This window comes from Pomacea canaliculata, linkage group LG9 (assembly GCF_003073045.1).
Source record: "Pomacea canaliculata isolate SZHN2017 linkage group LG9, ASM307304v1, whole genome shotgun sequence".
NCBI lineage: Eukaryota > Metazoa > Mollusca > Gastropoda > Architaenioglossa > Ampullariidae > Pomacea > Pomacea canaliculata.
The window spans coordinates 14,748,038-14,762,733 of record NC_037598.1 but is presented as its reverse complement, the minus strand read 5'-3'; the positions used below and the strand labels follow the sequence as shown (position 1 = coordinate 14,762,733).

The 14,696-nt window shown below is 42.3% G+C and overlaps 1 protein-coding gene across 1 annotated transcript; it reads right to left on the bottom strand.

Moving 5' to 3' along the window:
* Window positions 1–13,945, bottom strand: LOC112571695 (toll-like receptor 13). The gene is made up of 6 exons (XM_025250911.1): window positions 11,921–13,945; window positions 6,747–6,920; window positions 6,039–6,421; window positions 5,242–5,434; window positions 3,840–3,981; window positions 1–2,707 (listed from the first exon to the last, which is right to left on the bottom strand). The coding sequence occupies exons 1-6, from the start codon at window positions 12,391–12,393 to the stop codon at window positions 2,387–2,389; spliced, it is 1,686 nt and encodes a 561-aa protein (XP_025106696.1). The 5' UTR covers window positions 12,394–13,945; the 3' UTR covers window positions 1–2,386.
* Window positions 13,946–14,696: the final 751 nt, after the last annotated feature.

The following is a 14,696-nucleotide window of genomic DNA, read 5'->3' as shown; positions in this document are numbered from 1 at the left end:
TAATCCTGTCCTCTTTATTTATGAATAATGCAAACAAAACATTTCATTTTTATTCTAAAGAGAAGCTTTAGATCTTATGTATGAAGATAAAATGCACATGTGCACACACGCAGTACATTGCTGAACCTCGTATGACCAAGCATATGTTTTTAACAAACAATTTTAACAGACATCTTTTTCACAGATCAATGCAAGCTAGAAAGTACTCCCAGACCTGTGTCTAATAATTTCCTCTCACCCTCCCTCCTTTCTTTGCAACACTGTGAGTCTTGTTCAGATTTCTGAAACTTACACAGCTCACTAAAGATCAACATGCCCTAATAGACAAGAACATGTTGACTGAAAGTGCAGATGAATGATGGCTCATACAATAAGTAATTTTAAATTTTCTCAGCTGCTAAAAACAAGGAAGTATTTCTACATCCTTGTTATTTGTGCAAGAACTGAGTTCAGTTGTAAACATGTTTCCTTGCAATCATAATAAGACATCTTGTGAAAGGTTCGTTTGCTCACAATCAGACGTTTGAGACAACTAGTCTCTTATTACACTCTTGCCCTATGAAATATCTTATTTATTAACTTTTATACAGTTCAGTCAAACTTGTAAATAGTTTACAAAAATATATACATTTACTTTACAGTTGAGCAAGAAATTCTAAACTGTAAAATGGATTATTTCATTATAAATCTTGCAGACTGTGTATAGGAACGGTGGGGAGGGGAGATAAATTGTTGACATTATCAGTAAAACGTGGTTGTATTTTATTTTATATCAGTAAAATGTGGTTGTATTTTGCTGGTACAGTAAATTACAGATCCAGTCTCAGCGCCCAGCATCTTAGCTAGTCTTAGTAGGTCATCACGTTGAACCAATAACAGCCATTTATTTAATATGATTCACCAGAACAGTTTGTCATGTTCTTGGAAGATGCTTGGCTTTAGGGGTGGGGAGACAAACTCCATAGTGACAGTGAAAGACATTAGCACTCGCACATTACCAAAAAACAAAAGGAGGTGCTTGAGTGCAGCCATGCACACATGCGCCTACACAGCGGTAGCATCTAAACAATGCTGCTGGTTTTAGTGTTAACAGCAAATCTTAACAAGAAACAAAACTTACTGAAAAATATCTCATCCAATAACCCCAACAAAAAAATTATATAATATTCAGAATAAGATAAACTTTATAATTATATTAATCACTTTCAAGGCTTGCAAGTCAGTGTGCCAAAATAAAACTCCTGTATTTATTAGTGACTTTTTTGTAGTAAAGTGGTGTTTCATTTTCCTCTTTTTGAATCAAGAGCTATAACTTTTGCTTATTCTGTAACCCTTTTGTCATGTGTCATTTGTTCTCTCTGTCGATTCCTCTACTTTTTTATTTATTTTTTTTACTTTGTGAAGAATCACATCTCAAGTATTGTGCGGGGGGTATGTGAAAAAAGATCTTGCCCCTTCAGAATCTTTTCGAGGAGGTGCTGTAGTTTCTGTGCACTCGCCACTTGATGATGGATGATGATAATGATGATGATGATTATGATGATGATGTACGACTGGTGGCAAAGTCAATGTGATTTATAGTACACTTGAAATCTGTTAAATGATGTCACAATTGTCTGTTAACTAGTACCAACCATTAAGATCAAGGCACTGCGGGGAAAACGCATGATTATCCCAAGTTCTTGGTCTGTCTGTGGCCTGTTGCACAACGTTTCAAAGATTTAATGTACTCATCACCTCAGTGGATATCAGTGTGCACCGTTAGTCTGTGCTAAAAGGTCCGTGGGCGCACCTTGCCGGATCGAAACTGAAAGACATAAGCCTCGTGACATGACAGGCCGTCAGATGGTCAGACCGGACAGCGAGTTCACTTTCCCACCGATTTGGGATGTGGATGTCTTGCATATGCCTAACCCAAACCCAAGGCTGTGTAAGGAGTAACCCTGAATGCCTCACTAATGAGCTTAGAAAACACAGAAAAAAAAACTCAAGACCCCCACCAAAACAAAAAAAACTTTAAACACGTATTTAAAAAAATAATGTATACTGTAATAAGAATCGAACCAAGTTGTTTTTCTTCGATGCACAGTTAAAACTTATAACTGTTTAGTCATCGGCAACTCACCCAACTCGGTAAGAAAATGAAAGTCTCAGATCCATCCAAAACACATACCAGAACACTCGATCCGACCATCAGATACCACAGATCATCGAGAAGGAACAGGACAACCAGCTCGTTCACAAGCCAGTCGGGAGAGAACAGACCATCAAACACCCGCATCGTCTGCAAAAGGTCGTCAGAAAGGAGAACGTAACCAATCACCTGACGTTCCGGTTGAGTGCCTCGGCCAGCTTGCGCCAGAACATGTCTCGCAGGTGTGTGGTGCTACCCGGCCCCGGCCACTCCAGGCAGGGTGTGGCCTGCAGCAAGGGTGATGACGTGAGCGTCCATGTACTCCATGTGCAGCGTCTCCAGCTGCACGACGGTCACCGGCAGGCGGCGGTGGATCAGACCGTAGCGGTGGGCAACGAAGAGCTCGAAGCGGCACCAGTCGTTCCGCAGGAAGGCGTTGGAGAGGACGATCAGCACCTGTCGGCTCTCCTCCATCCGCTCCACCACGTTTTGCGTGAAGTACTTGCCAGGCTCGAAGTCGCGCTCGTGAATGCACAGAGGCAGGCGTCTGCCGCGCTCCACCTGGGGCAGCACCTGCAGGACACAAACGTAACGTCAGACAGCTTTTTTTTTTTTTTTTTTGTTTGTTTGTTTGTTTGTTTTTTAATAAATATCCCGTGACCTCTTGCAGGTCGTTAGGAAGGAAAGTGTTAGAGACTTCCCTTTTCTCGGGCAAATCTTTATGTGAGGGCAGTGCCCATCTCCTCACCCTGCCTGCCTTACTTTTCCCAACCCTCACATATATACACACACAGGTCACTTACAAAGGCAAACATGCCAACACCTACATATATACTTCCACACATATAGCTTGCATACTCAAATGCTTTATATATATACACAAGCATATACGCACTAAATGAATAATGCACGTTCACATGTAGTTTATTCACACGCGCACACGCAGGAACGCACTTGATGTCGCCAGGCACTCACACGAGCACTTCACCGAGACACGAAATACACTTCCTGTAGGGATGTGGTATGGCCGAAAACAAAAATAAATGTTTATCACAGAATATAATAATAAGAATTGATCTATCAAATCTTACACACGACCTTAGTCTAGGCAGGCAGAATAAAACAAGTAAAAGTCTATTGTTAAAATCACACTTTTATTTGAAATGTCCTGAAATGACCAGTTTTACGTTTTTTTTTATTTGTCTTTTATTTGTCGTCAGTTCTGTTGTTTATCCTTCTTTACTTGTTGTTCTGCCCCTAGTATGCTGTCCATGTGTCGTTCTTGTTCTTAAGCGCTAAGAGCATGCTCCTTAGGAGTGTGTTCTATAATTGCAATAATAATAATAATTAATATAATTAATAATAATATAATAATATAATAATAATAATAATAATAATAATAAATAATTGTATCCTTAGTTCTCGAGATTTCTTTAATGCATATAACTCAACATGGAAAAGTGTGAGAGGTCCAAGACCAGCAGTTACCTATCTCCCCTAATGCTGCAGACATAATTTAAAACAATTATTTTACTACTTTTGGACTGCGATAAAAGATTCAATATTGCATTGTCGCCGGAAATAAGTAACTGCGGAGAATTTCTAACCCCTCGGACGACGGGAAGTGGGAGAAAAATCCATTATAAAGTTGGAGCGGACATACATAGTGAGTGACAGAAGTGTGTCGCGAACTACCCGATCTTACGCTCGTCAGAATGAAGTTGCTGTCTGCCTTGCAGTAGGACACGAAGGTGTTGTAGCGCGCACGTCGGTTGTAGGGGCCGTCGTAGTGTCTTGACCACCGGACGTTCATCATGTACACCCAGTAACGCCACTGCCAGCGGTACCTGCAACGCACCACACAACATTGTACACAGCCCGCGTCATCAGCTGACGTCACGATGCACAGCAGCTCACGTCAACGTGTACAGCTGACGTCACGATGCACAGCAGTTCACGTCACCGCATACACCCAGTTTTGCATTACCGTGTAACGAGGTAAAGAACGTCAAGAGGTACCTTCAGCGTGCGTCACCGCCGCCGCCGGCGCTTGAAGCAGGCGGTGACGCGCTAGTCGACAAACGTCACAGTTATGTCACACACACACCTAAGCTTCAACAGCGTCACAGCCATTACTCCATTCACACACACAAACACGCTTGTGAGAAAAAATAAACGATCTCTCTCTTTCATTACACATCTCTCTCTCTCTGCTTCTCTTTGTCCTTCTCTCTCCCTTAGCGGTCCGGTGGCGCAACGGTTAGCGCTGTTAGCGCCTGTCACCAATACAGTGAAGGTTGGCTGCCCTGAGTTCATTTCTCGTCTCGGGCACGCTGATCTTTCTCTGCACGTGGCATCTGTTTACAGGGCTGGCTGCTTGCCGTAATATAGCCTTAGCTGCTGACACGGCGTAAAACACCAATTCCCCCCCCCCTCCTTCTCTCTCCCTTGCAGCGTGACGCACTCAGTGACGCCCACCATGCAATTAATTCAGGCGTAGCCGCTGATGGAGCTTTACCTCCTGCATTACCTCGTTGAAGGTGTTTCCACCACAACGCATAATTACTTTCGTACGGAAAAGGGTTTCTGAGGAAAGCTTTGCGGATTTTCCGGTCTTGTTACGAACTTTTCTTTTCAATCGCTCTAAGCGAGGGACCTTTAGACGTGACACAAGACATACTGAGGACAGTAAACTCGCACTAGAGAAGGTAGATGGGGGATTTTCAGCCAACTGAAAAAAAATGTGAGGAAAGGAGAAACAAAAAAATGAAGTCTGAGTAAGGAAAATTATTGAAATGATGATCTGCCTTTCCTATCGTGGTGAATCGGCGGTTACGTATGTGGGCGTCACCGTGAACATGTCACAACGTGCGTGATTCATTATATCGCAGTCTACACAAGTCACTTTCACAGGTAACATGAAGACACACGTAATGATATGCTCGCTACACGAAGACAGAAAAATAACAAGTACATCTACGCACCTAAAGAACAGCGCGCCCGAGACGAGAGCTGAACCTAGAACATATGAACCTGACATGATAGAGGACGAGAGAAGATACGAAAAAAAAAGAAACTTAGCTGCTGAAGAGAGAAGAAATACTGGCCTGTAGAGAACAATCATCAAGAGAAAGACGATGATGAAGATGCCGGAGAGCGCGTGGATGACGACGGTCTGCTGGAAGGTGAGTAGACACTGCTGCTCCGTGATGATGACATCATCTAAATGCAACGTCTTCAGACTCTCGGGTGACTGGCACAGGTACTCCGTGCCTTCAAAGCAGGCTTCCGCTGGATCTCCTTTTATAAATAAATAAAGAAAGAAAAGACAAACAAAAGTAGTGTTAGCTAATACACAATTAAGCTAATTAAGGTATTCACAAATCATCCCTCAAGATGAAGTTCTTTTGTCAGCATTTTCATTCTTTCCTCTCCTTCAATGTGTTCCTGTTGGCTTTTTTTCTTCGAGTGACTGCGCGCGTGTGCGAGTGTGGATTATTAGGTTAAGTGCTTTATAAATATTTTTTTTTATACTATTTTTGTTGTACTTTTATTATTTAACTTTATACTATTATCATTTTTACGACAATTATTGTAACACCCATCATTATTAGTGAAATATGCACAGACATGCAAGCAAGCAAACCCTGTATATTCTTATTAAAAGTCTATTAGGGGGTAAAATATTTTACAAAATGACTGAGAAGAGCTCAGAGCAAGATACTGTTTCCCTAAATCTGAATGTATTCCTCCCAACTGATATATATGGTATAATTTAATTAAGCGCTATATGATGAATCGGTATTGCCTCGACCTGATAACAATGTTAAGGATTTTGGCGATAACATTAGCAATGATAGTTTCTTGATTTCACCCTCACCGTGTTTCATGTGCCACTACTTACCACGCCAGTTGCACTGTCCTCTGGGGTTCCCCCGGTACATCTGGAACTCGTCCAAGAAAAGTCTGAGGTCGCAGGAACAGGAGAAGGGGTTGTCCTGCATGTCGATGGTGACCTTGCGCTTCAGCAGCGACTTTATGGCCTTGACGTTGATGATGGTGAGGTGGTTGTCCTGCAGCTCCACCTTCCGCAGGTTTACCATGTAGTTGAAGGTGTCTGGACTCAGCCCGGTCAGGATGTTGGACATGAAGCCGAGGACCTTGAGTGTGGTGAAGTTCTTTTGGATGATCGGGGGAATCTCGGACAGGCCGATTTCAGACATGTACAGGTACTCGGCGGTCTGCAGTGGTGTTAGGATCCTCTCCAGTCTGGCCTGGTCGACGTCCCTGCAAAAAGACACAACCATTGGTGTGATGGACATTCGAACTTCACAAACAAGTTCCATACGAGCAGCCATCCTACTTTCCAACACATCTAAAACAATAAAAATATTATTCCAATTCATATATGAGGTGATCCAGGTGACCCTACAAATTATCGCAACGGCTAGATGGGGAAAAGCATCTCTCACCCTCGTTAACAAAGAATTGTCATTGTCATGCATCTTGTCGGTGGGGACCTGTGTGTGTCATCATCGTCGTGAGGACCATCTGTCCAAAGCAATGACTGCTGCTATGAGAAGAAATATGAAGAATATCGCCTCTCTCTCACCTGAAGTTGTTGTAGGACAGGACGACGAAGCTCAAATTGGAACCGAGGAAGAGGTCCGCGTGCATGTTGGCTGTGTGGTTGAGGTCGAAGAACCAGTTGCTGGACTGGATGGTCAGGTAGCAGAGGGCGCTGTGGTTGAAAGCCTCGCTTTCCGCGTACATCACGTTGGTAAACCTGTGAGATCAGTAACCTCGTCTTACCGTATCGGCAAACTTTGGTAAACAATAAATAGAAATTTTTAAGCAATAAACAGTAATTTTTAAGCATTAAACAATCATTTTGCAAACAATAATTCATCCATGATCGCGTTGATAAGACTGAGTTAACAGTAAGCCTCGATCGTTTTAGTAAACCTTTGTAAACAATCAACCTTCTATAAAGATATGCATAATAACTATCACGTCGGTATAATTTTTAAATATTACAAAATTATTTATAAAAATACTTTACAGTCTTAACTAAGAAACTCTTCAAAATTTCAGTGTTTAAAATGTGCTCCACAGTGTCAAATAAATAACTAGTCAATGTTTCAGAGTTTAAAATCTCCTTTTCCGGGAGTCATTCGACACCCTTGTGTTTCCAGTCAGACAAATACGGAAAATTGACTTTAACCATTGCATTCTCAAGACAATATCTTTTCAGTTTAATTTTAGTCTTCGAAACATTCTTTTTTTTTCCTTCGTTCTACTTAAGTTTTCCTTCTTCCTTCCAATAGTTCTTTTTCCAATCCACCGTCGCTTATTGACTTTTGGAAGTAGAGAAACTGAGGTCTTCATCTGAATCTTGTGAGGGTTTCGCCTTTCTTTCATTCATTACTGCAAAACTTTCAATTACCAGATAACGCTTGAGATTGTCAACAGCCTAGCATAACGAATGGATGGAGAGGTGGGAAGTGACTGTACATAAATAGTGATTTCAGTTAATGAAAAAGCGAATAAATTTGATAATGAACCATACACTGGAAGAAGGCGACAATTCCGAACCGTGAAAATCGCGAGAATCCTGATTTCGATTTAAAAAAATATAATAAAATAAACACTTAGACTGTAGAAGACCCTCAAGTTGGAAGATAACGCACAGCTCTCATAAATTTAGGTTTTCTTCCCCAACTGTCAGAAGCTTCACACTGACAGAATAAGAGCTCGTGATACTCTACGCCCCCTAATTCTAAGCGGGGTCAAAGGTCGAGGGTGAGTGTTTAGCTATCAAGCACTGTCTCAGTATGTGGGAGACTTGCACCTTACAACCCTCCTTTCACTTCAATGATTACAAGTTGCAGCAATAAACCTCACGCGAGGAACAGTAAACGAACCCACGCCAGGTGAGCTAAAGAAACTCTAGTTCAACAGCTTGTGTTTTAACAAGATTCTGGGGGTATGTTAGTTTATGTATCTTTTTCTTCTACGATGAATCCTTGTGGACACAGTAGTGGTCCCCAGATGTCCGTCTGCCAGGTGTACTTTATTACAGGTTGTACCTAGGGTCAACAGGTAATCGGAACAGACTAGGATGGAGCGGGTAGTGTCTATGGCAGTGGAAACGACATCATGAGAGTTTGTACAGATAGGTTTGAATAATTTTTGTACACTTAATACATTGCTGTACATATTTTATGAACAGGATTTGCCTCTTTCTGTACTTCATTATATTTCCTTATTTCTTAAACTACTTTCCGTGATTGTGTGGATGCAGATGATCGCGTTAGTGGTGTAAAGTTTTGTAAAGAGTCCATTGCACGAACTGTTCCCTTATAAATTAATTATTGAATGTTTATTACTCATTCACTTTTTGGAGGTTGGGATGCAGCATTTGTCTTTCACCTCGGGTACCACACACCCTGGCACCGGCCCAGCTCGTACTATGGGACATCACGATCTCACAAAGATGCAGTTATACGAACACGAACACAGAGGTGTATACATACTACTTCTATATTTATGTAGTTGCTCATATACATAGTATCCTGAAAGCATTACAAAATATTAAATAAGTCAGCTTTTCAGTTTGAAAGTAATGAAATTGTTGTTCCTAATTTTAATCGTTGCAGGGATTATTTTTCTAGGTAGATAATATATTAATGCTTTAATCTGAATACTTTTTGTTATCTCTTTGGAGCTAGATACTTGGAAGAAACATTTTCCAAACGACATACGTAATTTGAATTCAAGGCGATTTTTAGAGATTTTAAAATTTGCATCACTCATTCTTTTTTTTTTCTTTCAATCACGAATCCCTGTAAATGACAATGAAGCTCATCCCTAGTCGACAAGCACATTCCTGAGTAATTGTGGCCATGGCGACTTCCGTGTGTCCGTAAAACCATTGTTCGTGGGATGAGAAAAGTCACATTGTGAAAAGCAGTTACATTGGGTTTTTTGTCTAATTTCAGTTTTAAGCCTATCAGTTTCTTGTGTAAATACAGACACAAACAATTCAACAACTGATTCAGGACTCAGGGGCTATAAGAAAAATTTGTACAACTTTGGGACACAGCTGGATCCTATGTTTACTTTTTGTTGTTGCTGAACTGATTCATTGATAAAGAAAGAAAGCATTAGAGGACTGAATAGAAACATTTGCTTGACATTTTTGCTCATTACATGTAAAATATGATCAAAAAGTGTAAAATGTGGTCTATTATGATACAGCTTTTTCTTAACACCTTCTTGATCTTCTATTACTTTCTCTCGTCTCTGGATACATTTTATTTATTACTCGCTGCTGCAACACAACTATAACTTTTTGTGGTTTGGTACTGATTTTAACCGTTCACTTGGAAGTATAAATGAGTGAGTGAGTTTAAAGTCCTCACACAAAGACTCAGCATTAAAAATTTAATTTTTGTCCACGTTGACCTCAAATTACCTTATCCCAGAACAGATAACAAAAAGGCGTGAGATATGAATTATCTACGCGATAACTTGAATCGAGGCTTGAACACTCAAACACATTCTGAGTCGAGGCATGACACCATTTTTTGACGTCACGGTACCCGCGTTATAGGACCTCACGTTGTACCGCCTGTGTACCACATAAAATATATGTACCGCCTATATACCAATGTACCGCCTATATACCAATGTATCGCCCATATACCAATGTATCGCCCATATACCACATATATAACACAGTTTCCTTCTCCTGCACCTTCGTCCTTTTTCTTTTTTTCTTCCTGTCTTCTGTTGTGTCGTTCATTCACTCTTTCGTGATTTTTTTTCTTACCTTACTTCTAATAAAAACATATACTTAGACCGGCGCCTGAAATAGAATTTTCCCGACCTCCCTCACCCCGCATTATTTATGTGATCTGTCAGACTGTCTTCTAATTGATCTTCCCCTCCTTCTCTCTCACACACACAGAGCGAGTTGCAGATGGTGCATGATGCAGTCCTGGCTCATCTATAAAAAGTCTAATTTAATGTCGGTGTTGTTGTTTACATCTACTCATCGATCTGCTCCCCGCCAAGAGGAATGGCAGTCATGTCAACAAGACAGCCGCCTGCTGGTGTGTTAACCTCGGGAGTTGCTCTAGTCATGCGTGCTCCACGTTACACAGACCTCACAACACGAGTAATGAAGCTTGGCCTGTCACACGGGCTTTCCCCTCCCAACACTCCCTCCCGGTCACCTGAGGACACGTAACGGGACGTACACAAAGTCCCACTTCATCCCCTAATCCAATCCACTCCACAGGGAATTAAAAGCTTTTCACCACCGAGAGAAACAATAAAACTGGAGTTGCAACATATCCTTCATTAAACACAGGTTTATTTCTATTTTTTAAGGTTATTTGAAGTTTATTCTTTGACTTGTTTGTTTCAGACTGGATTTTTTCCCTCAAGATTTCATTTATTCAGTCAATGAGTTCCTTGACCTATGCTAATCAATTTGTGTTAATTGGAGGATGGATTGGATGAATGGGATAAAAATTTATATTTTATTACTACCCTATCATGTTTGTAATTAATTATTTCACGTCTCGAGCTCAACATCATTTGAATTATTTGCTGCTGCCTGTCACGTGACATTAATTGCACTATGCATGTATCTCAAAATGAGACCAGTCCATCCTATGTTGTAACTGTATGCAGTTATATGAAATACATTGAGGAAAAGAAAACTTAGCGGCAAACAGTGTTTTTATTGTTATTAAAATAAACTGATGACAAGTAATGTTGAGCATCAATAAGGACATTGTTGCATACGGACAACGACGACATACTGAAAAGAAGAAGTCGCATGTGTCGCTGATGAATGCTGATGGCGATGCACGGATAAACGCATAAAACTGTTAAACAACATTTTATCAGCTACAATCTTCAATTTCTCGTTGAAACATAAGAACTCTTTTTTTTAAAAAAAAGCGCATGCTATGATCTTGAAGGCCAGGAAGCTGGATTTAATCAAATACCCAAACCTTTTAATGACCGTTAAAGTATTGAAGTTAAAAAGTCCTTCAACGTCTTCTGAACGTTACACACACTTTCACCTTAAAAGTCTTGACAGTCCCCTGTCCTACTATTAATTAAAAATACTAATTTCCTAAATGTTCCCAATGACCATACTGTCTTCTCAAATCTGGGCGAATACTTTCCCTTCGCGTCTTCAAACATCAGCAAGCACGGGGGGAAGATCAACAACACTGACGTCACGATTGTACACGGATGTTTACGTTGCCGGAAGATGCAGCTGGGACTATAATTATGTTAATTAAGCATAGTTGTGGATAATTATCCGTTATGAGTCTGCCTAACAAATCAATTTTTTTCACTGTACACTCATGCGTGTCTGAGGGATGGTAGATGGTAGTATGCATTGTGCGTGAGAGAGAGAGAGAGTGTGAGAGAGATGCTTTGTGTTTGTCTTTGCATTTTTGTGTAAATCATGATTGTAAAGTACGTTGTGCCTTTACAAGAATAAAGCTAAAAAAAGTATTAAGTTGTAGCAGTAACATAATTGTCTACAAAAGGGAGAATAACCCCATTTGGGAAAATATTATTTTGCAATGAGCTCAGTCCAATAGCTTAAAAATGTACCGTACTAGATATTTAAATTCAGAATGACGTGTCAAAACCCTAACTAATTAAAGAACATTCTACTCCACCCTGATATTCGTAAGACATCTGTAAAAGAGACAATTCTCCATAAAGAAGAAGTTAGCAAAGTTAACACACCTGAGGTCCAGCATGCAGAGCTTCGGAAGGGCTTGAAAGACTCTCCATTTAATGACTTTCAGAGGATTCCCAGTTAGCGCCAAGCTCTTCAGCTCCCCCAGACACTTCATCTGGTAGGCGGTTGGCGTGAGAATAGCATTCACCGACAGCGACAACCTTTCCAGTTTCGGCACCAAACTGCTGAGGTTGCCATGGTCGTCATAGCAACAGAAACAAGGAATGTGGACCAAGCTGTTGTCAGCTAAATCCAAGATCATGAGATTTTTTAACACGGAGCCCTTGCACATCCTCCGCGCCCTCGGCGCTAGTGCGTCCGTCGAACCATCGTCGACGGGGTCCTTGCAGGGGTTATCACAATACTGGGAAACATCGTCTGGGACACGGTCGCCATTTTGGTCGAGGTCGCTTCCGGTGACGCTGGCATTGTATTCGCACGTGCAGCACGTGAGTCTGCCCAGTCTGTGCGACATCATGGAGAAGACGCGCAGCTCTGGCAGGTGAGCCAGGTGGCTCAGGTTCAGGTTGTATTCGTATCCAGTGTCCACGTACAGGTAGGTGAGGTTGGTAAGGTTAAGGCCCAGCAGAACCTGCGTCAAGCCCGACTCCTTAACATCATTTTTTCTGGAGAACCTCGTCAGATTCAGGGCCAACAAAGTCAGGTTAGCTGCCCGGTTGAGGGCTGTGGTGAAATTTGAAGGGTCAAGACCTGGCTTGTAGGCGTTGTACGCCAGTTCAAAGTGCGTCAGTGACGTCAGCTTGGCCAGCGCATCCTCCTCGATGACGGAGATGTTGTTGCTGTTCAACACCAGCACCTGCAGCTTGGCAGTCACGTTTGCCAACGTCCTGACATCCAGAGTCGTCAGCGCGTTTTTGCTGAAGTTCAAGCAGATGAACTCGTCTGGAACTTCCGGTATGTAGGTGAGGTTGCCGCAGCACGTGAGGGATTTTTCGTATCGCCAGCAACCTTTGGCTTCTGTAAACTCCTTCCATTCTTTCCCTGGCCAGCGTGTGGCACACGGAGAATCGCAAAACGCAGGACAGTCCGGCCAATGTCCTTGCGATCGCCAAACGGCACGAACTCGCACCGGAAGTGCAGGTCGTCCTCCAGAAGCGTCTCTGGCTGCTTCCGGCGATAATCTTTCTTCGCTCCTCTGAAGTGTTTGTCTACATACGCTGTATCGCACTCTGTATCCACAGATGAATTCCCAGGTGCCCAGATTTCATCTAGCGATGCCATTGGCGTCGTCAGTTCAGATGACTCTCTCGTCGTCGAGGAGCTGGTTGTCTTGGCGTTCTCTTCCTCGTCCACTCGCGTGGCCGAGCACACACAACAACAACCACCACACACACGATACACATCCAGCTCAAGAACCTCATCTTGACAACACTCAAGAGTTGATAAGAGAAATTTTCACGTCGCTGAAGCCGACGAAACTAGAAATCTCACTTCAAGTACACTTAGTTATTCGAACCAACGACCTGTTTTGCTCGGCGAATGTCGCTGTCGACTTTATGTTCCTCAAGCACATCGTAATCTTGTGCTCATAATCGCTGCAGTCTTCCTGGAAAAAGTCTACTCGTACTCACTCGTTGGCGAACTCGTGCACAGGAAAGAAATGGCCACCAACTCGCCCCACGACACGAGGCGAAAGATTGTCGTTTGCTCGTTATTTTTCTTCCTCTAAAAAAAAAAAACAAACAAAAAAACAGCCAGCCACAGACCTACATTTGAATGTCCACAGCCTGCTTTCTATTCACACTGGTCCTTATTACTTCCTGGCCTGATAGCTGCCCTCAGTTGCTACACACTGTAAAGGACAACCCGAGGACCATTGAACTCCAGAAAACTCGGAAATACACACGTGACCTATCTCACCCTCAAGGGACATTGTCAGTCATCTGCAATGCACCTGACGTAGGCGAAAGTCTCCTACTTCCCAGCAGCCTCTGTTGGTGCTGGCTGAGGTCTCAGATCTCACACGATTGTCTCAATCTTTAAAGAAGTTTAAAAAAGCAGGGAGATGAGTTATTTATAGAGAAACGGAAATTTCCCTTCGAGTGGTGGTGGCCCAGGTTTGTAGGGAGACGAAGACATGTTGGGGTTGAGGGGAGGGGAGTGATTTGGGATTTGGGGAGGGGGATGTAGGTAGGAGGGTCTGGTTTCGTGACGTGTCAAGTGTTATCGCGTGCTTAGAGTGGAGGTTATCGCGGTCTTCACGTGTTGGGTGCCCTCCCGGTCTGGCTGTGGTTCACACAAACAAGTAAATTGCGTGTGGAATGCTCGCTACAAGGTCGAGATCACACCTTTCCGACAGGTAGTTGGCCACAAAGGACATGTCCGTGACACCTGTGCACCTCTCCTCCAAACTCTGTTATATTCACAATCAAAAATCGTGAGTGTGTGTGGTTGTGGGTGCGTGTGTGTGTGGGTGCGTGTGTGTGTGGGTGCGTGTGCCTACATCCGTGTGTGTGTGTGTGAGCGCGCACAGGTGAAGATTTTTCTTTATTGATGTGTGTTTTGCATGGATAAGAGTTCCTACTGTCATAGATGAAAAGGAAAATAGATGAAAGAGTGTGCAATGCATATGCAAAAAATAAATAAATAATAAATAAATCAGGCAGTTCGTGTTTCACTTTATGAGCATCGAGCATATTCCAATCTAAAATTTATTTGATCACAAAAAATCCTGACCCCATACAATATTCGAACCTTCCTCTCTGAAGAACTCACGCCTTCCTCCAAATATCATTCCCCACACACACACACACAAGCACA

Bases quoted from the DNA above. Each gene is read 5' to 3' on its own strand.
- LOC112571695 (XM_025250911.1), bottom strand. From the start codon at position 12,393: ATGATGTCGCACAGACTGGGCAGACTCACGTGCTGCACGTGCGAATAC. The intron at 6,921-11,920 runs GTGTGTTAACTT...CTGATCTCACAG, and splicing joins CTCTGCATGCTGGACCTCAG to GTTTACCAACGTGATGTACG. The intron at 6,422-6,746 runs GTGAGAGAGAGG...GTCTTTTTGCAG, and splicing joins CTGTCCTACAACAACTTCAG to GGACGTCGACCAGGCCAGAC.